Genomic DNA, 26500 nt, shown 5'->3' on the forward strand with positions numbered 1-26500 from the left:
CACCCAAAGCAGTTACCATCTTTAAAGGGTTGAGTACTCTTCAATTTATGCCTTTCAGCTGATATGCAATCTGTTCAATGTGTGTTTTTTTAAAATTTCATCCAGAATTTACAATTGTTACTCTTTGTTGGGTTAACCCAATAACAAATTATTCCACCATTCCCAGAACTGGAATTATTTCTGGAATACTGAAAAGTTTTCAGAAAGCTAAAGGATCTAAGTTGTTTCTAAGAGATGTAGAAGAGAAAAAAAATAAGAGGTTTTGAAGACAGTGATAGGAAAAGTAATAAAGCTGTTTTTCATATCCTTTAAAACTTTACTAACATCAGTTTATTTAATAAACCCATTACATATGGAATTTTATTTGCAAAAGGTTAATAGAAATATTTTAATAGGCTAACAGGAATCATCAATCCTCATCTCTCTTATAAAAACTATGACTATTTATCTTATATTCCTTTATTATAAACCCACAAAACAAGCGTTCTGTCTTTGTATTTCTGAGGGTCCCTGCCTGAACTGAACCCAAATAAGCAATTATATTAAAATAAAGATAAACAATAGGAAAAGGCATTATACAAGTTTATTCTATAGATATGGTAGATAAAAATCCTTATGAATTATCATGCTAACAATCTTCACTTACTAAATGCAAGTTAAAAGTAACAAGCATTATAATTAGGCTAATGTTGGTGCTGCTTTTAATTTAGTTGTGTGCTTGCTCCAGTTAGATTTTTGAGATTTGCTTCCTCACCTATGAAATGAGGAATACAAGTATGTTAGTGGGAAGATCACTTCCAACTATAATTTTTAAAAAACACTTTAAGAATTTATTGCATAAAAACCGCACACAAGCAATTGTATGTTGTTCTTCATAAACAATTTGGTTTTATTTGCATGTAAGAATATATCATTATTGTATGATAATGTAAAGTTCAGCAGGGTCCTTTTACATGGCAAAAATTCAGGCTTAGAGAAGCTGACTGACAAATGTATGATTTTTTAGCTGGAAAAATATAAAGCTATTTATTGCAACTAGATTTTATTTTCTTCAAGAAGATATTTAGCCATTCTGACTAGGCTTTAAGAAATACTTTTTAAGCAGGTAAAAGTGGAGAAGCTTACATAAGAGTTTGTTGGAGCAGGTAGAGACAGGGGAAGAAAACTGAGAGAATGTAACTAATGAGAACATGCTCTATAGCACAGGGTACTCTTACTTAATGCACTGTAGTAACCTAAATGAGAAGGGAGTCCAAAAGGGAGGGACTTTTGCTGTACAGTAGAAACTAACACAACTTTGTAAGGCAACTATACTCCAATAAAAATTAATTTTAAAAAAAGAAAAGAAAACAAACTTATGGTAACCAAAGAGGAGAGGTGGGGGGGAAAGAATAAATTAGGAGGTTAGGATTAACATATACACACTACTATATATAAAATAATCAACAAGGACCTTCTGTATAGCACAGGGAACTCTAGTCAATATTATACAATAACCTATATGGGAAAAGAATCTGAAAAAGAATGGATATATGTATATGTATAACTGAATTACTTTGCTGTCCACCTGAAACTAACACAACATTGTAAATCAACTATACCCCAATATAAAATAAAAATTAAATTTAAAAAATGAAAGCAACAAGAAGATAACATTTTCAGAAGGAATGGGCAGTCACTGTATTCTATTACTAACAGAGATGTATGCTCTAATTTTCAGCAACTTAAAATGGCAATTCAAGTATACAAATAGTAATGCAGTAAAATATCATAAAGTAATTTAGATTATCCAACAAAAATCATCATTAAAATTTTATCAGGATTATTTACCCCTGTAAAGCAAAATAACACTATTGAAATGGCATAATAATGTTATGACAGAGTTCCAGAAAAGTGAGCTTATTATTGTTATATATATTTTACTAGTATAGACATTTTTCATGAATCTAAGTATATTTAAAATAGCAGTAAATATTGCTATTGAATGCCTCTATACATGTCATAAGACTTCTAAAATTAACAATACTGTCTGCCTTCCTAAGGGGAAACCAAAATTAAAAGAACATTTTCTAGAGTATTTGTCATGATGATTATGGAAAAACACATTAAAAACGAGTCAGAGAGGGAACATGGGAAGTATCAGAGGCTTAAAAATAATGGAATAAGTTACATGGAAACTATCAATAGCTGCATGTATACAAAATTTTAAATCATCAATAAATCAAAAACAATAATAACTAAATTAAATTTCAAATGATACGCTATAAAATATTTGCAAAAGTATGATGCATTGTTAGCCTCACTGCTTCACTGCTTCACCTACATGAAGAAGTATAAAATCCATAAGAAAATACTAAGATCCCCATAGGTAAAGCTATAAAAGATATGAACTAGACTTTCAAAAGAAGAAACTGATAGATAATAGAAATCTAAAAGGAAATCTAGTGTAGTGGAGTAGGGCAATTAATAAAGTAAAAAAATAAAGTAAGTAGATGAAATATGAAAGTTTAGTGCTTTTATAAGGAAAGAGCAAAAATTTTGTGTTATATTACTTGGAATTCTTTTATATGCTGTGTTTTATAATAAAAAATAGAATATCATTGGAATTAGAAGCACATATTTCAGTCAGCAATATACTTGACAGCAGTGACAAGAAAGGTACCATAAGGAATGAAAAAAAAACATGGTTTGAAATGGACCAAATAATAATTATTAGCACTTATGTAGAGCTTACTATTGCCAAAGCACTCACACAACCCTATGAGGAAGGAAGTACTATTATCCCAAAAGTGTGGATGATGAAACAGAGTTAGGGAGCTAAAGTAACTTGCCCATGGTTACTTAGCCAAGTTGTGGAGAATTCATGATTCAAACCCAGGCAGTGTGGATCCAGAGTCCAAGTGCTTATCCCCCTTAACCAGTTAACAGAGAGGAACAGAGTTCTAGTGTAAGTTTGGTCTTAAAAGCATTTTAATAAACCAAATTACAGACAGTGAGGAAAATAATACTCAGAAACAGTTCAACGCAGGTTTTAAGACCTGCAAATTCAAAGAAGGTTCAGATGGAGTTTGGTTGAATATGAATTGAGGATAAAAAAATAAGATTACATAGAGAAGGATTGGGGGAGTGACAAAAAACATTTGCATCTTTAAACTTCTCAAAAAATCTCACTTTTTATCTCAAAAACCTGTTCTTCTTTTCCTTTTTTTTTAAAAAAAATTAAAGCTCCTTAGAAAGGCATCCATTTTTTTCCGAAGTCTATGTTTCAATCCCTACATTTTGTCATACTCCATATAGATTGCATTCAGCTTCAATCTGCTTTGGCTGGCCTCACTCACTTCATCTTCCTATATTTTCAACCCCAGCTAAACTCATCCTTTGTCCCATAAGGCTTTCAAACTATTCCCATTTTTTGATAATTCTGTCTTCTGGGTGCATCTGTTTCACTTTTCAAATGACCCTTTGTTGGGGGGAAATATATATGGAGAGAGAGAGAGAGACTGACCTCTTCCCTTTTCTTTCCATAGTCCCTCTTTTGGAACCAGAGGGCTGAGGTTGCATTTACTTTATTTTGTGTGCCAGGCAGAATGCCCTATATTCATCCTTTCATTCCCCATGTGTTTCTGAATGCATGGTATGTTCTGGGCACTGTGCCTAGCATCACAGATACAAAGGAATGGAAGACATCATTCCTGCCTTCAGAGATCTCACAGTGTACAAGGAAGACAAATGTGCAAATAAATCATTAAAACACAGTGTGATCAATGCCATAGGGTAATGCATACAGGGTGCCTTGGCAACCAAAGGGTGGAGTGGCAGCCTCTGCCTGAGGAGTTGAAAAGATTTCACATAAGAGGAGAAATTTGAGCTACGTCTTGAGGATGAGTAGGAGTGTGAGAAGCAACAGTAGGGATAATTATAAAAGCATGCTTGCCATGCTAAAGAGCTTGGACTTTATCACTTAGCCAGTGATAATTATAAAAGGTTTTTACATAAGAGAAAAGTGGGATTTAATTTATGTTTAAGAAAGATAACTGAGGTAAGGCCAAGGATGCATTGGAGTGAAGAAGGGAAAAGACAAATGTCTTTTTCAACAATCTATAGAGGAAAAAATGGTGTCTAAACTTAACAGCAATAGGAGATTAGCCCCAAAAACTGATTTTGAGAAAGCAATCAATATTCCAAGAGAAAATGACTAGAACTTGGTAAGTTGGAGGAGAAGAGAAAGGACATGTTGAGATTTAGTGAGAAATTTAGCAGAGGACCATGAGCAGATGGACACTCAATGACAGAGATAGGGAATATAGAAGGAGAACAGATTAGAAAAGAGCCACAGAGATACAGAACTTGGCTGTAGACATTTTAATTTTAGGATGGCTGAAGAACATCCAGATGGAATTGTCTAGAAACAATTAGTAAATGCACCTGGAACCCATGTGGATGATGTCTAGAGCTAAAAAAAAAAAAAAAAAAAGAAAAAGGAAAAAGAAAAAAAAGTTTAAGAAATATGGGTATTCCTCTTTCTAGAAGATGATTGTCATTCCGTGTAGCACAATGTGCCACTACAAGTTTTTTCATTCCAAGTCTTTGGACTTCATAACATTACAATTGTTTTTTCATCATTTCCAACATTCCATAAATATTTGTCAAGGACAAAGAAAAGGAATGTGGATCTTTATTCTTTTCATATAAATAACTTTGTACACATGACTCCCGGCTTTCATATATAAAGGAGAAGAAACTAGCTCCCTTGTATGGCAGCTCCAAAACTAAAAGATTGTTGCACATATAAGGGGGTTGAATATATTTTGTAAAACTCTGATGCATTTGTATTTCTGTGCTGTTCTAAAGATTAGTTTTTACTTATATTAATTAAAGATACAGAAACTATATATTCAATCATGTTAAATGGGACACAACTTGGGGATTTTCCTTAATCTTATTTTTCATCAGCTTCTCACACTCATAGTATGCTGCTCAAATTTTTTTGTGTGCAGTATGAACATTTGAACATTTCAGTCAGGTACTGAGCCAGAAAAGGTAATTGAAGGTTTTAGAAAACTTATGTGCTTAGAAAATATTTTGTTTTCTTGAAATATTAATAATTTATAGCTGGAAAAATAGGATCAAGATTTGTTTCAGGCCGCTTGATCACTGGTTCATAAATTTAGGAAGCGTTTGATTAACAAGTTGATGAAAGCATTTAGTGGGTACAGGAATAGTTTAAATACTTGAGATTAAAGGCTTTCCACAAACCCCTTTCTAAGAAAGTTTAGCTTAGAAATCTTAGAACGCTTTCTAAGGAAATTTAGAGCTGTGGTACCTGTTTTGATCAGAAAGGTAGTTTCTCTTTTCTCTAGTAGTTTTATGATTTGTACTAGTTTTTTTGTTTCTGTTGTCATTTGTTTTAAAAAATGTTAAAATTGTAAATCATGTCTAATCATTCTGAACTGTAAAACTTCTACTGTATCTTTATTTTAAGGAAAAATGAGAATAAAATTATCCTGTTGGTCCTAAAAAAAAAAAAAAGGAAAGAAAGAAAGAAAGAAAAAGAAATATAGGTATTCCTCTCACCTCCATTATAAAAACTAAATTGGGAGTATTGAATTAACATGAAGATCATGCACAAAATGGTACGTGAGCCTGGACAAGGAGAACTGGTGTTATTATTTTTGCTTCTAAGAAAGACAGAAAATGCTAGAGGGAAGAGAGAGCTCACTTGGGAGGAGGGATTAGAGAACCTGAGAAGGTGGTGAGCTGACCTCTTTCCCATCTGCACTGGAGAGGAGTGGCAGGGGCAGTCCGGAAGGCATCAGGCATAAAGATAGGCCCATAGAGTTGGATGTATCTGTGTTACAAGAACAAGTTGCAGGAGACACAATGGTTAACACCATTCTCATCTCAATTTTTTAAGAAGTCAGGGTTCGGATGATTCCTTTGGCCTAGAGAAGACAGAGGTGGTTAGCTAGGACAAAGGCCAGAAGCTGCCTCTTGAACAAGCCACCCCCTGGTTCAGGAAAAGGCAATGTATGAGGAGCCACGCTTGTGGATGAAAAGGGTCCTCAGTTGGATGCCTGAAGATCATCAAGTATGCCCCACATTACACACACAAAAACCCATATATATTTCCATTATATCTTTCCATGGCTGCAAACCAGCCTTGAAAATATCTGTATCCACCAATGAAACTTCACTCACCAGAGAATTGCTCCCCACACACACCTGCCCAGTGATAAATGCTAACAAGCCTTGTGAAACGAAAAGGTAGTTTTCTAAAGGGAATCAATAAAATGTTAAAAGGAAAAGAAGTCCTCATAGAGACTTTAAATTAGACACTAAGACTTTAATTCTTTAAATTAGATTGAACAAGTATTAATAGACTGATTGAATATCCCAGAGTATGTCAGCTGTAGTCGGGCAAGAAGTTGAAGAAGTACATGTGGTCATAAGAATGCATGTTTGTATGTCTGAATAGTGAGTGTTCAAAAATAATCCACTGGATATGCATATTGGAAGGAGCTGGATCACAGATGTGGGAAGTAACACAAACTGTGTGTATGTAAGAAGAGAAAAAAATGACCCAAAATATTTGTTGTTGATAAGGAAAGATTTTAACACTAGTGAAGGAGAAGGATAAAAAGAGATCTGTGAAAGGAAGTAAATTATGTAGATGCAAATGACTTAGGGAATGGTTGTAGAAGCAATTTTCTTAATTTGCAGGTGATATTGAATTGGCAGACATTGCAAACAGTAAGGAGCAATTCAATCAGATAAAGGACTTGAATCATTAAGTACTTGGTCTAATAGATGGCAAGCACAGATAAGTGGTGAATAATAAGTCTTGAATCAAAGCTAAAGAACAGTGAGTGAATATTTGCCAAAGGGAATGATGCTGTCCAGGAATGGCTTTAAGGTTTAAAGAAACTTATAGGCTAGGACAAACAAAAATTCAGTAAAATATGTGTAGAATTAAAAAGATTTGGTGGGGGCTTCTCTGGTGGCGCAGTGGTTGAGAATCCACCTGCTAATGCAGGGGACACGGGTTCGAGCCCTGGTCCGGGAAGATCCCACATGCCACGGAGCAGCTAAGCCCGTGCGCCACAACTACTGAGCCTGCGCGTCTGGAGCCTGTGCTCCGCAACAAGAGAGGCCACGATAGTGAGAGGCCTGCGCACTGCGATGAGGAGTGGTCCCCACTCGCTGCAACTGGAGAAAGCCCTCGCACAGAAACGAAGACCCAACACAGCAAAAATAAATATAAAATAAATAAATTTAAAAAAAAGATTTGGTGGGCTATAGGATATAAATTAAGAGACTACTGCATCAATCAAAGCCAAGGTGATATAAAGACTGGTGCTATGATGAGAAAATCTCGTAACTTGAGGATATATAAATCCTGAAATCCACTGTTGGCTATTGAAATGCCATCTATTACCTAGATTTTCATCTATCTCCGGTCATGGTTTGGGGATAAAATTAAAGAGGAAGATAACTTTCAGGCATAAAAGAGAGTGCAGATTTGGGTGAGACCATTCTAAATAACTTTTAAAGAGCATTTCAACCATGAGATTCTATATGATTCTATGGACATAATCTTAGGGAATTGTTTAGATTGATTGGTCATTTTTATTTAGGATGCTTATTCCATAAAATAATGGTCTATGTTAGTCTGGAAATTATAAACATAGAGAAATATACCACAAATGAAAGAGCATAATAATTTATATGGTCTAGGAAGGTAGTTGATATGATAGAGAATGCATTCCTTCTTTCCCTGCGTTTTTGCAAAGTTGAGAACTTTATTAAATAAGAAGTTTAACTTCAATATTGAAGAGAAATAGAAAACATCCTTTACACAACATTAAAGCCATATTTGGAATCTTTAGATAGTCACTCACATGAATATACCAACCCCATTGAGGAATTTGTTCTAAATTCACATACTAATATCAGAATGAATATTTCACTCTGATATAGAAAGTAGAGGCATGTCTTGAGAGGTATTTCTGTGTTTACTCTTGACTGCCATTTGGATACTTCAGATTTTAATTGTTTTAAGTCTTAATGATTCTGAGTTTTCTCTTTGTAATTTGTATAAATTTGTGTAATTTTATAGTGACAGGCTTTAAAACAAGTAAAGATTTCCCTGATTAAAAGACAAGCAGGGCTTCCCCGACGGCGCAGTGGTTAAGAATCCACCTGCCATTTCAGGGGACACGGGTTCGAGCCCTGGTCCAGGAAGATCCCACATGCCACGGAGCAGCTAAGCCCGTGCGCCACAACTACTGAGCTTGTGCTCTAGATCCCATTGCCACAATTACTGAGCCCCTGTGCCACAACTACTGAAGCCTGCATGCCTAGAGACCGTGTTCCACAACAAGAGAAGCCACCACAATGAGAAGCCCAGGCACCACAACAAAGAGTAGTCCCCGCTCTCAGCAACTAGAGAAAGCCCGTGTGCAGCAACAAAGACCCAAAGCAGCCAAAAATAAATAAAATAAATAAATAAAACAACGAGGGGCTTCCCTGGTGGTGCAGTGGTTGAGAGTCCGCCTGCTGATGCAGGGGACACGGGTTCGTGCCCCGGTCCGGGAGGATCCCACATGCCGCGGAGCGGCTGGGCCCGTGAGCCATGGCCACTGAGCCTGCGCATCCGGAGCCTGTGCTCCGCAACGGGAGAGGCCACAACAGTGAGAGGCCCGTGTACTGCAAAAAACAACAACAACAACAACAACAACAACAAGCAAACACCCGAGCACCTCACAAGACTCAACTGTATCAAGGGAGGAGGTGACTACAGAGGCTCCAGATACATGCGTGAGGAATCTAATGTATCTCTTACTCATTTTATATTTCACTTAATGCCACACAGAATTGCTAGGAGAACAGCATTTACAGATTCACTTCTCATAGAGACAAACTGTTTCTGGGAGCTAGTTCTTTCTCATTTACAGAGAACGTACATTTTCCCCCCTGCAGAGCTCTGAAAACATCTTTAATAGCAGTCTTAAGTGAATCCTAGAATGATTGAAAAGGTTACTGTAATGAAAATAAAAATTCACTCAATTTTGGTCATTATCCTTGGTGTGCATTTTACTGAAATGTGGATTTACAGTTTGGGCATTTCAGGCAGTGATTGCTTCCATATGCTCTGTTCACAGGCAGCCTGAAGATGACTTTTCAGAAAGTTAAAAAAAGTCTCTCTACATGACTGAAGAACTCTTTCTGATGGCCCTTTTCTTTGAAGATGGTAGCATTCCTCTTGGGAATTGTAGAAATGCTATTATTTTTAAATCCCTTTTAATGCTGCAGAATAATGCCTGAACCACTGCAATTTATGAATAACTTGTAACTTACTTCCCACTCGACATTCAACAAGCATTTATTGGGGCCTAATGTGTAGCTGGCATTGTAGGGAATACATAAAATGGAGAACACAGAGTTCTTGTTCTCTAAAAGCTAAGTAGGAAGGAGGAGAGAGAGAGATCCAACACATACCCAACACTTTTTTTTACTATCTACACTTCAACTTCTGATGAACTTATCCAGTGTCAAGGATTTAATTGTGATCTATAAGTAGACAACTTTTAATTTGTTTCTTCAGCCCTGACATCTCATCTGAATTGCAGACTTACAGTTCTTGCTACTACTCAGCATTTCCTCTTAGATGCCTAATGGGCACCTCAAATGTAACATGTTCAAAACTGAATTCCTGATTTCACCACCACCCTGTCACAGTGTATGGCAACTCTAATCTTCAAGTTACTCAGTCCAAAACCTTTGAGTTACCCTTGACTTCTTTTTTCTCTGTTATATGTCATACACTGTGCATCAACAATTTTTTTTTTTTTTTGCGGTACACGGGCCTCTCACTGTTGCAGCCTCTCCTGTTGCGGAGCACAGGCTCCGGACGCGCAGGCTCAGCGGCCATGGCTCACGGGCCCAGCCGGTCCGCGGCATGTGGGATCTTCCCGGACCGGGGCACGAACCCGTGTCCCCTGCATCGGTAGGCAGACTCTCAACCACTGCGCCACCAGGCAAGCCCCATGCATCAACAATTTTTTCTGGCTATAAATTTGAAATATATCCTAAATATGATCACTTCTTACACTTCACTACTAACCACTGGTGCAAACCACTATTTCATCTCCCTAGGACTATTTCCATGGCCTCTTAACTACCCACCAGCCTACAGCTTTTTCCTTCTGTAATCATTTTCAATAGAGCGGTGAAAATGATTATTTTAAAATATCAGTCAGATCATACCACCCCTCTCGCTAAAACCCTGCAATGGTTTTCCCCATTATTCAATGTGAGAATTATTCAAATTCTTAGAGTTGCCTATAATGCCTTCTGTGCTCATTCATACACATATACATGCACCATCATGTCTGTTAATCTCTTCTTCCTAACTACTTCCCCAGTATGCATATTGCTCAGGGTCAAATCGGAAGTCAGAAAAATAAGAGTCAGAATTTAAAACCACATACATGCCAAAAGAAAAAGAAAAAAATGGAGCTATGAATAATTGCTGGGTAAGTAATTAGGAGAAAGATAATACAGAAACCATAAAAGCAAAAGTTTGTCGGATGTAGCAAGTACAGTATGGTGGGCATGGCCAACTCCACAATTTGTTCACCTATAACCTTTGGCAAGCTACTCACTTTCTCTGAACCTCAGATTGTCCTCTCTACAATGAGGATAGTGATACCCTTGTACAGGGTTGTACAGCTAGCATATGTGGAGGTTCAACTCACCTATGTGAGCCGAAAACATTAAAATCTAGACTACTAAAGTCAGAGGACCTGGCTGATAGCTTGATATGGAAAAAACCTATAAAGTCAATGACTTCCTCACAATGACAGAGACTTCTTCAAGCAGTAGACAGCCTTGAAATCTAATTCTTTCCTTCCAAAATTTAGGGTTATATAAAAACACCTATTCCTCTTACCACATAGCAAAGAGCAAGTAAGTCAACAGACCTGTTTTGGAAACCTACTGTGGGCAAAGCAGTGTGAAAAATATTTAGGGGGATAGAACACTATGAACATAAAGCTCCTGCCTCAAGAAGTTTATAACTGAGAAGATAAAATAGATATTTATGGTATAAGTACTATACGAGAGATGCAGAAAAACAGAGAAATGAGGGGTAAAGCTCCGGGAGAGGGGGAATGTCATGAACTCAGGTAAAAATTATATATACACACATATATATGTGCATATATATATATATATATATATATATATATACGCTATGTATGTATACAGATATATAGAAACAGGGAGACTTGTGAAAACTAAACTATTTCTAGAGGGACTTTAAAATTATATCATTATGTGAATGTGCATGGTGCGGGCAGGATTTTGAGAGAGAGAGTTAGAAGTGATGCATGTTGTTTCTGGGAAGAGGCTTAGAAATAAGACTAATAATGACGACATAAAAACTAAACTAATAATATTGTTTTGTCACTATGGTGTTGTCAGAGGCAAAACATCTGTTGCAATAATGAAAAGTATTAATTTCTAGAAATAGTGTGGTGAGCTCCAAGAAACAGTTTTTGATTGAATATAATCCAAATAGCAAGATCAAAATCTATTGCTTATAAGGGGGCAAGAAAAAGAAAATGTTCTAAAAACTCTTCAAGGGAGAATGATTAAATTTATCAGAGTACTGTCATAATCATAATCATATTGTGTACCTACCATCTGCTATTTACATGCTGAAATTTCAAAGGTGACAAAAATAGCTGTTGCTTTAAATTCTGTGCACACTTTAGAAAGATTGAATAGCTCTGTGTGTGTGTTACTCAGATATTATATAATATTATTTAAAGTTTGATCAAATATTGGAAAAAATATACAGGCATATGTATCGATATATGTAAAAATAGAAAAGAATCTAGAAGGACATGAATCAATCTTGAAACAGTGACTATATGTGAAGGTGTGGAAAAGACTGCTGATTGTCCTTAAATATCTGTTCCCTCCTTTCTTAGTAACATAGCTCCTGAATTATAGCCAAATACTGACTGTCCACCATGTACATTTCTTGGCTTCTCTCCTGATGTAGTATGGTCATGGGACTAAGTTCTAACCAATGAGAAGTGTCAGTCATGTGACTAAGTTTTAACCAATGAGAAGTGTCATGAGAATTAAAAAGAAGTGTCATTAGAAGCTTCTGGAAATGTTCTTAAAGGGAGGATTTTTGTTCTTATTCTGATCCTCCTCTTTCCTCCTTGCTGGAATGTCAGTAGAATGGCTGTAGCTTAAACAGCCATCTTAAACCATGAGCTGGAAGCTTTGTACTGAGCAGAGCAAAACAAGAGAATATGAGCTGATTTCTAACTCTGGAAGCTTTGTCAGCCCAGGACTGTCAGCCATGAGACTCTTTCTATATTGACATTTAATCCAGTGATATTTTGAGCATTTCCTTCATTTGTAAGAAGAAAATAGGATGGTTTTATATAATTTGACCATTTAAAATCTAAAATGTATTTGTATATTGCTTTTACAGTTTAATGTTTAAACTTATTTATTTTTCATCTTAGTTTTGCTTTTCTTTGTTTTATAGATGGAAAACTTACTAGCCAGTGCTGAAATATATGTTTTTCTGTTATGTTTTGTTTTCACATTGGCCTGTCTTCCATGTTGAGCTAAATGGACTCATTTGATTCAATTACCTGACAAATTTACAGTTAGAAAATTTCTTTTCTCACATTTTTAACAGCTAAAACTTGGAAAATGTTTAACTTACAAATAAGTACCTTACAACGATATTCACCAACTTCTCATGTTTGAGCCCTGCCAAAAATATTTCTCTTCTTATGTCTCTACTGAGTCTGGAAGACATTTTTACAAGTTATTCCACTACTGAAATTTTAGGAATTTTTGAGACTTCTCTCCACTTAAGATGTTGAATCAAACATAAGCATCTACCTCCTCCTTTTTAGACCTCAAATGATATAACCATACAACAATAGAGGAAAATTTAATATATTACTCTAAATTAAGGTAGTGTGCCTTCCATGAACCAGAGTTGTCAGATTTCAGGAAAGCACACTCCTAAGAAATTGTAGCTTTATCAGAGGACCCCAGAAAAATTCCATTAATTATCACATTGGATGTAAGTACCCAATTCCAACAGAGATAACATTGGAGTCCCAAACGAGATTGCAAGTCTATGGGTGAGAAGAGAGGGCAGGGAAGGCATAAGTGACTTCATAAGAAAGAAGAAAAGGAAGCAGAGAACATGCATGAAGAGAGCCAAAATAACCTTCAGAAAGAGAAAGTTTAATACCAAGTGTTAATTTGCAGAACACAAATCTGGAACTTGGTAGTCCACAAGACTGGCTAAGGGGAAGGGACTTAAAAGTGTGCCAGGATAGTATCCTCAGGAAAGCATTACTTCTGGAGCATCAAGAGAAATTAGAGGATATATGTGCTCCTTGGAGATGTGGTAGTGAAGGTTGAGGTCAGTAAAAGAGCAAAATTAAAAATTCTGTAGAAACTAAGCAGAAACAACACATACCAACCCGCTGCCACCCACCCCCAAACATCCTCCATTGAAGAAAGCAATGTTACTACACTGACAGAAGGAAGTACTGTTGAACAAGGAATCTTATCTACAAGCTATCCAGGAATAGAAAAATAATTGGACAAGTTCTATTCAAAACTAAGAATTAAAGAAAGTATGTCAATATATTTTAAAAGTTGATCAACATTTCTCCTCACACAGACAACCACAGAGCAAAATAAAATTGTAACATAACACTTCAAACTGAATTAAGTGTCTCAAACAAACATTTGAAATGTTTTAAGAAGAAAATCTAACAGAATCACAAATTCAGAAGCTAATCATTTAACTGGCCAAATGACAAAGAAATGAGACAACCTCAGGATATATTTAAAAAATAATGAAAGACAAAAATTATAAGACATAAATTACAAATTGCTCAAAGGAAATTAGGTTAGATTACATTGAAGAACAACAAGAAAAAATAATTAAAATGAAATAAAGAAGTAAAAGTATTCAGACTAAATGAATCAAAATGGAAAATAGGCCAAAAGTATAACATATGTATTTGAAGTCTCTGAAGAAGAAAAGCAACACAATGGTACAATTAATATTTAGATCTATAATCTAAGGAAACTTTCTGAAAATGAAACAAATGTACTTAGTGCTCCTAGAAAAGCTGATCCAGGACAATGAACTCTGAGCTCTGTCTTAGTAAAATTATTAGACTTAAAAGACAAAAAAAAAAAAAAAAAAAAGAAATCCTCAAGGCAAGAAAATCAAATTACTTTTAATGGTAGAAAGTTAAATCATTATCAGACTTCTCAACAGCAACACACGAAGAAAGCCAGCACTAGAGAAGCATTATCAAGAATTTTTTTTAAGTGCAAGCCAAATATTCTATAATCCATTTAAGATCTCCTTCATGGCTATAGAGAAAAGAGTTTTAAACAAACAAGTGCTAAGAGAAAAGTGGACACTTGAGCCCCTCCTGATGAAACAACTAGAGTATGAGCTTCATTCAACCATGAAATAACAGGATAAACTTGACACAACAACTAATAGTGATCATTTAATATATTTAACTGTAGAAATGATGCTAAAACAAGGTTAGAAACATGGGTTAAATGATAATTTGAATTCATCATATGATATAAAAATGAAAGGATGGTTTTATTAAACACTGGGAGAAAAACAGGGAAAGAAAGGGGAAAATAGAATATCATTATTAATTAGTATAGAGAATAAGTGGAAGTCACCTATTTCATTTAAAACAAAGGAAAAAAAACAGAAAGAAAGGTTAAGTGAAAACAAGTGGGGAGTAAGGACACTATAAAAGGTATAAATATAAAGTTAACCACTATAACAAAAGTACAAACCTTTCTAAAAAGAAAAAGAAAAAAATAGCAAAAACAAACCACAGAGAAAAACACACAGATATACAAAATTCAAATAATAATAAATAACATAAATAATGAAATACATCTTTTGTGTATATATCAAACACAAAATCCTGTTAATATACTATCTTCTAAAACACACATAAACATTGACAAAAATCAGTCATGGATTAGGTCTCATGGAAAACACCATTAAGTTCCACTGAGTGGCTATATTACAACTAAATTTCTCTGATCAAAATACAATAAAACTAGAAAAAAACCCAAAATTAAAAAATTTTTCCATCTGAAATTAAGAAAGCCTTCTATTAAACAACTCTTTGGAAAAAGGAGAAATACAAATATATATTACAGAGTTTTTTTAAGAGGTGGTAATGAAAACACTACATATGAATCTATAAGGAATATTTAAAGGAGTGATTCATAGTCTTAAAAATCCATATCAATAAAAATGAAAAAAGTGGAAATAAATATATTTAATTCCATCTTCAAAAGCTAAAAAAAAATGTATAGCAAATTTTAACAGAAGATATAATGAAGATAAAAATAAAAGGAGAAAGTAATAAGGTAAATAATTTTTTAAGTAGATTAAATTAAAAAGTTAAATCTTGGTTCTTAGAAAATATCAACAAGAGACAAATCATTAGCTAATCCAATCAAATAAAGAGTAAAGAACTTAGACCAATTTATACAAAAAGTTATCAAGTAATTACCCTGCAAAAGAGGACCAGGCCTGGAGTGTTTCACAGATGAACTCAACTAGTCTTTTAGAGAACAGATAGATCCAATATTATTCCAGATTTAAGGAGACTAAGAGATACAACAACTAAATGCAAGACATGATCCTGGACTAAATTGTAGCATGGGACAGTATTGGGACCAATGACAAGGTTGTAATATGGACTGTAGATTAAAGTATGGCATCAATGTTAAATTTCCTGAATTTGATAACAGTACTGTTGTTCTGTGTACAGAATATCATTGTTATTTTAAAATAACACATATAGTTGCACTCTGAAAGAGAGAAAAATTAGACTTGAATAAATAGATTAGAATAAATAGAAAAGTATGTTCTTATATCCAAAGACTCTGTTGAAATATTTTTTCTGACTAAATTATGTTATCTTGGAGTCCATTCAGCATCCCAAAGTGAATTTATGAATTTATGAGAATGATTTAAAATACATTTGAAGATATATTTACATAGTTTTAGCTTAAAAAACTCTGAAGGTGATAAAAAGGGAAAGGAAGAAATTCTTGAGCTGTAGATACTGACATAAAGGTAAAACAATTAAAACTGTATGAAATTGGACCAATAAAAAAGAATAGAAATCCCAGAATGTGTGTGTGTTTGTGTGTGTGTGTGTATGCATGTGTGACTCTATGAATTAAGCATATGCTGCAAGAGTCATTTCAAGCCAGGAGAGAAATTATACTTTCTTCTAGAACAATACTCAGGTAGTGGGCTAATTGTTTGAAGGGAGGAAGTAATTATGTTCACATCACATTGACTCTGGAGACAGCCTGCCTAGATTGGAATCCTGGATTTTAGCTCTATGACCTTAGGCAAGTTACTTAACCTATCTGTGTCTCAATTTTCTTATCTATAAAATAAAAATGACAATACTGTTTACCTCACAGAATGTTTGTGAAGGTTAATTGAATTAAATATTGAAAAGTATTCAGCTCATAATAAGCAGTATATAAATGTTAAATAGTAGTGGCTGTAATAGTAGTAGTAACAAAATATCCTTGGTACTTGTCTTTTTTTTTTTTTTTTTTTTTTTTTGCTGTACATGGGCCTCTCAGTGTTGTGGCCTCTCCCGTTGCGGAGCACAGGCTCCGGACACGCAGGCTCAGCGGCCATGGCTCAAGGGCCCAGCCACTCTGCAGCATGTGGGATCCTCCTGGACCGGGGCACGAACCCGTGTCCCCTGCATCGGCAGGCAGACTCTCAACGACTGCGCCACCAGGGAAGCCCTCTTGGTACTTGTCTTAATTGGATTTTTAGATGGCTTATCATGTGCTAAGCTATAATCAAATTAATACCATTCTTAATATTATTCAGCCATAGAAAGAATGAAATTCTGCCATTTGTAGCAACGTGGATGGACCTAGAGAATATTATGCTTAGTGAGTTAAGTTAGATAGAGAGAAACAAATACTGTATGATATCACTTATATGTGGAATCTAAAAATAAAACGAATGTATATAGCAAAACAGAAGCAACTCAGATATAACACTAAGGGAGTTACAATAGTGGTCATCTTATTGGAATTTGACTGTTTTCTTTATAATTTTTTGTTCTTTAAATTTTTTCTAGGATTTTTAAGTATGATCTTAATTTCAGAGTAAAAGTTACTTTAACAACAATTTCATTGGTTCAACCTGGATATTTATTCATTTCCAGTGGTATATTTGAAAATTAGTGGATATTGTACTATGTGTTTATAATTGAAATGGAATATTAATCTGTAACCGTGACATAACATATCTATGTTTCTTTCAAAGAAATGCATAAAATCTTGACATTGAGAAAATTAATAATTTGTGATTAATTTGACAGTTTGATTATTTTTCTTTTCCCCAACTTACATATTGTATTTATTTAGGAAGGTCTGTTGAAACTTTAAAGTCTTTTAAAGTCTTTAGAACAAAAATATTTATATTCCCATATTAGCAAAAAGAGAGTCATCGTAACATAAGGTCTCAAGAAATAATTTTTTAAATTACAATTTCAAGGTTGGAAAGGCTCTTATATTACCAATTTCAATCTATTCATTATACAGATGAGTAATCTAAATTGATGAAGGTTTGGCTACTTGCCCAAAGTCATGTCTTATATCTTAAATGAAGATGTAAAACTCGAACACATTCTTCCTTTCTTCTTCCCTCTCACCTTTCCTCTCTTTCATCCTTCCTTCCTCCCCCCTTCCTTTCTTCCTCCCTTAGCATTTCTTCAATGTCTACTTTCTCCCAAACAAACCTGAAATTTTTACATTAAAACATTATTTCAAGACTAAAGACTATAAAATTATATTTAAGAAAGCTGTCAAGAAATTTTTAAAATTTATGCATAGTTCATACTTGTAAAGAGTAGAAGAAAATGTATGGTTTAAGAAGCTGAATAGGCAGAGATAGACCTAGTGCTTGTTAAATGTGTGCTAAAGCTCTTCAGTAAATATTTTCCTTCCACTTTGCACAAAAAAACCTTTAAGGTGGTAATGAGAAGGGGAAAATACTTAAAGTAATTGAAGCTCATGATAGGCACTTTTAATGAGTTTGAATTTCCAAGTCCAAATGAACGATATCCCAGGGGGATAAATGCATTTCTTGAGGTGATAAATGAGTTACTATAGATAATATGTACAAAACATGAAAAAGAGGGCTGTTATATAGTTGGAGATTGACATATTCAAAATTAGAAAAGGAAATTTGTTCTGACAGAGCAATGAATTTGATTTTATTCTCTCGTAAAATTATGGAATGGATTATTAATCAGATGTGTTGTAGATGGTAAAAAAAAGTAAGCAGTTCATTTTCTTTTCTGATGGCATTAGTTATTCATAAAATGAATATCTGATTATTCATATATTTTGAGTTCAATAATGCCTTTTACAAAACACTTAAAAACTATATAGAGGACTTCCCTGGGGTGCAAGGGGTAAGAATCCGCCTGCCAATGCAGGGCACACGGGTTCAAGCCCTGTTCCGGGAAGACCCCACATGCCGTGGAGCAACTAAGCCCGTGCGCCACAACTACTGAGCCTGCGCTCTAGAGCCTGCGAGCCACAACTACTGAGCCCACGTGCCACTACTACTGAAGCCCACCTGCCTAGAGCCTGTGCTCCACAACAAGAGAAGCCACCGCAATGAGAAGACTGTGCACTGCAACGAAGAGTAGAACCCACTCGCCACAACTAGAGAAAGCCCGTGCACAGCAACAAAGACCCAACGCGGCCAAAAAATAAATAAATTAAATTAAAAAACAAAACAAAACTATATAGAGCTACTAGGCTAGATGACAGTGTAGTAAAGAATACTCATAGGTGATTTAAAAACATATCTAGGGTATTAACTAGTGAGCTATTTTCAAAGGGGGTAGAACTTTAGAGGCAAGTTTCAATACTTTGAGCTTTCCCATGTACTCTTCATCAATATTTTACTAGTAATATGATTGAAGAATTAAAAGCCTGCTTCTCAAACTTCCAAATGATGTAGAAAAAGTTGATATAATGGTTGATAGTAAAGATTCAAAATATTTCAGATAGATGTGAAGGTCAAAAGAAACAAAGAATGAAATTGATGAAAGACAAATACAAAATCCAACATTTTTTAAAATTAATTAATTTATTTATTTATGGCTGTGTTGGGTCTTCGTTTCTGTGCAAGGGCTTTCTCTAGTTGCGGCGAGCAGGGGCCACTCTTCATCGCGTTGCGCGGGCCTCTCACTATCGTGGCCTCTCTTGTTGCGGAGCACAGCCTCCAGACGCGCAGGCTCAGTAATTGTGGCTCATGGGCCTAGTTGGTCCGCGGCATGCAGGATCCTCCCAGACCAGGGTGCGAACCCGCGTCCCCTTCATTGGCAGGCAGACTCCCAACCACTGCGCCACCAGGGAAGCCCCCCAAAATCCAACATTTTGCTTCAAAATCAACTGCATAGGATTTCTGAGGACTTCTGGATTGATAGTATTTTATTTTAAAATATTTTGATAATTTATTTAATCCTAAATTTAAGTCAATGGTAATTCACCTAGTAAAAATGATTCAGACTCCAATGTCATTTTAAAACCTGTATTATTCATATCATCTGAGGAAACATTTATGAATTGGACTATGTTCACAGTCAAATGACCAGTATTTTGAGGGATATGAAAATCATATCTTGAGAAGAGTGATTGAATAAGCAAATTATTTTTTATTTTAAAATAATATTTCCAAGTGAGGAATAAGATAGCATTCGACAGGTATTTTAAGAATAGTCGTAGAACAGCTCTATTTAGATTTATAATGTGATGTATTGATAACAAAGCTAACACACTTAATAGAGGATACAGAGAAGCATATATCAATCATAATAACACCAAGACTTTGTATTAATTAGAATATTGCAAATATAAATTGTTCATCTTGGGCCTCCCTGGTGGCGCAGTGGTTGAGAGTCCGCCTGCCGATGCAGGGGATACGGGTTCGTGACCCGGTCTGGGAGGATCCCATATGCCGCGGAGCGGCTGGGCCCGTGAGCCATGGCCGCTGGGCCTGCGCGTCCGGAGCCTGTGCTCCGCAACGGGAGAGGCCACAACAGTGAGAGGCCCACATACCGCAAAAAGGGGAAAAAAAAAAAAAAAAAAATTGTTCATCTTAACAACTGGGGTTGTTAAAATATTAAATAATATAATGTTTGTGGAGCATGTAACATGGCACTAGGTATATAGTAAACATTAAATAAATGTATAACTATTGGTATTATTAACATAATGTCCTTAACATTATGTTCAAACATAAACTAGATAATTATTTGTTAGATATGATCATTTATTTAAAATTAAATTTAGAGTAAATGTGTTTCAACTTCTCTGAGTGTAAACTTCTAAGAGTCAATGATCATATGGCTTATTTGTCATGCCCCATTGTATTATCCATCCATCTCCTTCTCATGACTTGAAAGAATGTAAATATTTCCTTTCAAGGAAAATGTTACAACTGTGTAGTTAGAATAGTTTTGAAAAACAATTATCTATATTCCAGGTTTAGTGCTAATTCTTATCACAATTCAAATAATCACTTTTACATTAAACACTTGACATATAATAATATTTTGTAATATATTAATCATACTATAGTAGACTCAATTACCTTAGCTAGTGGCAAATGACATAAACATAAATATATTGATAAGCCAAGAACTTGATTTTAATTATTGAAGTAATCATTCATGAAGATATAAATTTTTTATAATTGCTACAAAATTTAGCAAATTTTTATATTGCCATTTTATTTTTATTCTGTAAAATTCCCTCTCTGGCAGGTATGCTGAGAAATAGATAATTTATAAGAATTGGGTAATGAATATCTAGTGAATGTTCTCTCTTCTTTCATTCATATATGAAGCAAGTATTTATTAATCATAAATCTATGCCAGACAAATGTGCTTGATACAGGAACATGTCAATTTTTTTAAAAAAGTGACAATCCCTGCCTTCACAGAGCTTGTGGTCTAGTAGAAAAATTCACTGTTCAAAAATCATACAAATAGTGTAAAATTGCAACTCTCATACTGTTAGGGAAGTGAGGGATACAGGCTTCTGATGGTGTAAACAATAAGAATTATTATTCCAGTCAAAAGAGCCATGGATAGCTTTCCTGAGGAAGTGATAATTGAGCTGATTTATGAATATGAATAAAAGTTTACTTGAAGAAGTTTCAGGAGGGTCAATTCAGACAGTATAATCAGCATGTATGAAGATCATGCATTGGGAAGAAGTGCTGGAAAGAAAAATGGTCCAGTAGGAATATGTCAAGGTAGGTGGAAGATAGTGTATCCAAAGATGTATAGGCTTCATTAAAAATTTTAATCTTTTTCCTAAAAGCAGTGCAGATCCACTAAAAACCTTTACACTGTGGCAGGGACAGGATCAGATGTGCTCAACAGAAAGAATACTTCGGCTGCAATAGGGGGGTTAGAGACGAGAAAAGGTAGATTTCAGGTAGACTCGTAAGGAGCCCTGGAAAGCAATGATGAGAGATGAAAATAGTAGAGAAGTGAATGAATATTAGGATTCTCAGTAGGTAGAATCAGAAGTGACAGACAGGATAGGGGAATAAGACTGAGAAAAACAATGAGATCACCGAGATTTAAGACTTATGTAAAAAGATTTTCGTTGAAGCAGAAAATATTGGAAGAGGACTGGTTTGAGTTGAATGCCTCTAGTATGATCTTGGCCATGTTAAATTTGAGATGTTTTTGAGACATCCCATAGAAATATCAATTATGTAATTGCATAAATCCATATATACTCCAGAGCTCATCTCTGTATCTAGAAATGTAAATTTTGTAAATCATGTGTATACATAGGAGTCAGTGGAGGTAATGATATGAATGGGATTGCCTAGGCAGAGGATCTCAAATGAAAAAAGGGTATAGGTCCAAGTCCAGAGGATTGCCGACATGAGCTTGGAAAGGAACTGAGAAAGAGGCTTATATCATGACATGAAATTCAAGGCAAATGATGTTTATGGTGGGGGGGCCATCATCACTGTCAAATATTGTCAAGAAGCCTAAACAGATGAGCACTAAATTATATCCATTTGATTCGATAGTGCAAACATTAAGAAGCGCTGCGTCCATTGAGTAGTTGAGCACTCAATAATATGAATACAGAAGAGCCTTCCAGAGTGACTGTGAGGTGTGGTAATAGAGACAAATCTTTAGAGAAAATTGACTATGAAAAAGTGAGAGAGAAAGCGTAGCAATTGGGAGTCACAAGTCAGAGAGAGTAAAGGGAAAGGTTTTTCTCTTTTTGTTTTTATTTTAATGAGAAAGAGTTAAAGAACCTTTTCATGGGAAATCAACAATTGGTAGGATGATGTTGAATGCTTAAGAGATGGGAGTTTAAGCATCTGAAATGGAGGGGATTTGTTGATAAGTTTACTGATGGAGGGTTGGCATTAGAAAGGAAGACATCTCTATTGCAAATAAAAGTTAAATAGAATAAGTTGGATGTGGGATATAGGTTGAGAAGTAGAAATAAGTGTGAATTTTAATTCAGTATCTTCTGATTCTCTGTAAAATAGCAGTGAATGTCATCTTCTGAGAATTAGGGGATGTGAGAAGATTAAATGTTTTATGAGCCTAATGGTTTGAAGAGTCATTGTTGAAACTGAACAAGTGAGTTGACATACACATACACACATGCATCCATACATACAGATATAAATAGACTAATAATAGAAGGAAAGAAAAAGAGAGAAAGAAAGAAAAAGAAAGAAAAGAAAGAAGAAAAGAAAGAGAAAGAAAGAAAGGGGGGAGGGAGGAAGAAAGATACATGTGATTGATCATTTCTGGTTACTTAGACATATTCAAAAAGTTTTAGGACCATCTTTCTGAATCAGTGGTTCTTGCCTTTTTTTTTCTGCTCCAGTACAGCTTCTCTAATACAAGTAAGGACTATCACATACTCATATCAAGCATGGTGGTCTGCTATATCACTGATTCTGAAGGCTGGATTGAGGTACTTCCTTAGGAAGGTGTATACAAATCTCAGAGATAGGAAAATGTGTGTGTATAAGTATGTGTCGTGTGTATATGCAAATGCATTTGTGCAGCTTGAAAAAGCCCATTATATGATTCTAGTATCCTCTCCACAGGGAGACTGACAATTTCTTCTTGAGAACAGAATAGCCAAGTGTTGAAAGTGGAACAGAATTGAGGAAGTTCTCCATAGAACTAGCACAAGCAATTACTATATTTAATAAATATTTTAGCACATACAAAATAATCAGTTCACTTTTCCAAAAGAAAACAATAACAAACAACAGCACATCTTCCCTAGATATTTTTCTTTATTACATTATAGAAATTCACATTGTGATACATACAAATATCTATTATTAAAATCAATATAGTGACTATTCTAATTCATAATCATTAAATGTAAAACATTTATTTATTAGCAAAATATTTATGAACATTTACAAATATTCAATCAACATGTCAGCAAATCTCTCCTTAGGTGGAATTTTCTGACTTTAGTTGAGTCATAAAATGCTTTGGGTCCCTAGTGCATCAATTCATAAATTACTGATCCACAGTACTTTAATATCCTGGAAAAAAAATGTACTTTCTGAGAGCCTAACTGAATCTTGAGGAGTTATTTATTCACCGTTAAGATTGAGATAAATAAGTCGCTCACAATAGTCATACTAAAGACAGTTATATTCATTTCACAAGTAGATAAACTGAAACTCAGAAAAGGTAGGACTAGAGAGCTAAGGATCCAGGTTAGATTTTCCTTCTGAAAAGACCCAATTCTTAGTAACTAAGCTATGCTAAATAAATATATGAGCTTGAAAGCAATAACTATTTCTCTGAAAATTCATTTCCATATAGGGTTATTAAGTTTAATACCTCTCAGTTAATAATCCTAAACTCATAATTCTTATGTTAATATAGCCTTGTTGCAGTGTAAATAGTACAATTAGGAAAAGCAAAATTTCAGACTCTTTTAAGGTAAAAACTCTCCTAAAACCAGTTATCCTAATTGCTTACAATATGAGTCATTTGGGAAATGGGATGATTTCTTGCAGTATGGTAAAGTGATTATGAGCACTGGCTTTGCAGTAAGAAAAACATTGCTTTAATACCTGGCTTCTAAACTTATTAACTGTGAGAACTGAATGAGTTACCTAAACTCTTGAAGTTTCAGTTTCTTCATCTATGAAATGGAGAGGAAAACATGTAATTCATAACTCATTGTAAGGATTAAATGAGAAAAGTTATTTAAATACTTAGCACTGTATGGATGGGCTGGTACACACACACACACATACACACAATGCTTAACTTTAGCTAGACTATTTTTGCAGCTGTTATTACTTCAGAGACTAGATGTATGGGAATTGGTTTAGCATTCCACTAGGCATGTTACTTTTCGTGTCTTTTTTTTTTTTCTCCAAAGGCATTAAAACCAGTTTCTATATTCTTTCATCAAACTGTAAAAAAAAAGAATAATGAAAATGTTCAACAATTTACTATTGTTTGTGTTTGTCTGAAAGGAGCTTCCCACAGCTTTAGTCACAGCCACAGATAATTATTTCAAATAAGATGTTTAAATATGTTTCCATATCATAGAATTTAAACGTGAAGTCGTTTGTTATGTGCTGTCACTGCAATTCTGCCATGTGCCTTATATAAGTAAAATAGCATGTGCTCTGTGTGGTTTTGACTGCTAACACTGAGAATCTGAGACACATACTGAGAACAATGGTTATTGCTCCAAGAAGAATTATCTGTTTCCTTAATCTTTAGTTGTTCATTAAAATGTTTTGAGGTTTTAAAAATAAAATTATGGTAGAAACCCCTGGTGTATGATGTTTAACTTAGTGCTATGAAATCTCTAATAAACTCTAATATATTTAGAACCCAATAATATAAATTTTGATGCAGAGAAATCTAAACCAAGGGTGAAATGCCACGTTGAGTTTTTTTTTTAGCAACTTACATGTTAAGAACATGTTGAATATCTTGGGAACGTTTTCTCAGGAAGAATTCTTTAGAATAAGTTTTACCTTTGCTACTGTGTTAATGATGGCTTTGATAAAATGGCCCAAGGAAAAAAGACAATTTCCTTCAGGCATTATCTGTGTCTGAAATATTCTTCACTGATTTCACATGCACTGATAATATGAACAAGGTAATTTGTCTAACTCTGGTGGGCCAAGATTTGCAGTAGGAAATGAAAAATTCACATATAGGTCTTCACTAAGAAGTCTCTGCAGTGTTTTTCAGTTTATATAAAAAGGCTTAAGATGTTGCCTGAGGCATCTATTTTTCTTTCCTCAAGGCAAGCTAAAGTGCCACAAATCAAGTTGTTTTTCACACTGTTAATGTATTCCTGTCTCTTTCAATTTCTCAGAGGGCCGACATAGGGATTTCTGCTTTGACTATCACCCCAGACCGTGAGAATGTGGTGGACTTTACAACACGTTACATGGACTACTCAGTGGGAGTCCTACTTCGAAGGGCTGAAAAGACAGTGGATATGTTTGCCTGTCTTGCACCATTTGATCTCTCACTCTGGGCTTGCATTGCTGGCACAGTTCTTCTGGTCGGTCTACTGGTCTACCTCTTGAATTGGCTTAATCCCCCAAGATTACAAATGGGATCAATGACTTCTACCACTCTCTACAACTCCATGTGGTTTGTGTATGGATCCTTTGTGCAGCAAGGTAAGGAAAAAAATATATATTTCAGTACAAAAAAGGAATATGATGTTTCATATGCCATGCATTCAGTTAAGAACGTTCTGTGTCTTGACATCAATAAGTGTTCTAAAGGTCTTTACAGCAATGCTAAGAAAAGAACATTTCTTGCTCTTTCCTAGTGGATCTCAAACAGCAGATTTTCAGCAAAATATGGTACAGTATCTTTTGATGTAAGTTCAGTTTTATCAACAAAGCCAAAGATGAATGTCAGAGGTAAGGTTCACAAGAAACTCAAGAGGAGATTTTCCTTCCCAAGCTCCGATTCTGAGAAATAGCCTTTCTATTTCTCAGATAAATACTTACTGAGATTTATGAAAATACTTACTACCAGGGCAGATGTCGCTTAATTATTTATGTGTATAAGAGATGTTAAGACTTGCTGTTTGTTGAGAGACGTTTCATGTATTAAAAATATTCATTGGCAGTGAAAAGACTTTAAGATTCTGATAAGAAATTTATGCTGTATCTTTCACTTTAATATATAATTTTTACCAATTATCTTATAATTTCATTATATTCTAAACGATGTCTTTGTTGTGTTATTCAATAGTCAATCTGCCTACTCTTTAAACTTATCTAGGTAATTACTTGACTCTTAACTCT

General features: G+C 34.8%; 1 protein-coding gene across 2 annotated transcripts in view; it reads left to right on the forward strand.

The window, feature by feature from the left end:
* Nucleotides 1–26500, forward strand: part of GRID2 (glutamate ionotropic receptor delta type subunit 2) — a 1351788-nt gene that overhangs the window by 1043187 nt on the left and 282101 nt on the right. For both annotated transcript variants that reach the window (XM_060094744.1, XM_060094753.1), the window contains one exon: nucleotides 25549–25861. In XM_060094744.1, coding sequence (XP_059950727.1) covers nucleotides 25549–25861 — 313 coding nt within the window. The remainder of the gene's footprint in view (nucleotides 1–25548; nucleotides 25862–26500) is intronic.

Source organism: Mesoplodon densirostris, chromosome 1 (genome assembly GCF_025265405.1).
Source record: "Mesoplodon densirostris isolate mMesDen1 chromosome 1, mMesDen1 primary haplotype, whole genome shotgun sequence".
NCBI lineage: Eukaryota > Metazoa > Chordata > Mammalia > Artiodactyla > Ziphiidae > Mesoplodon > Mesoplodon densirostris.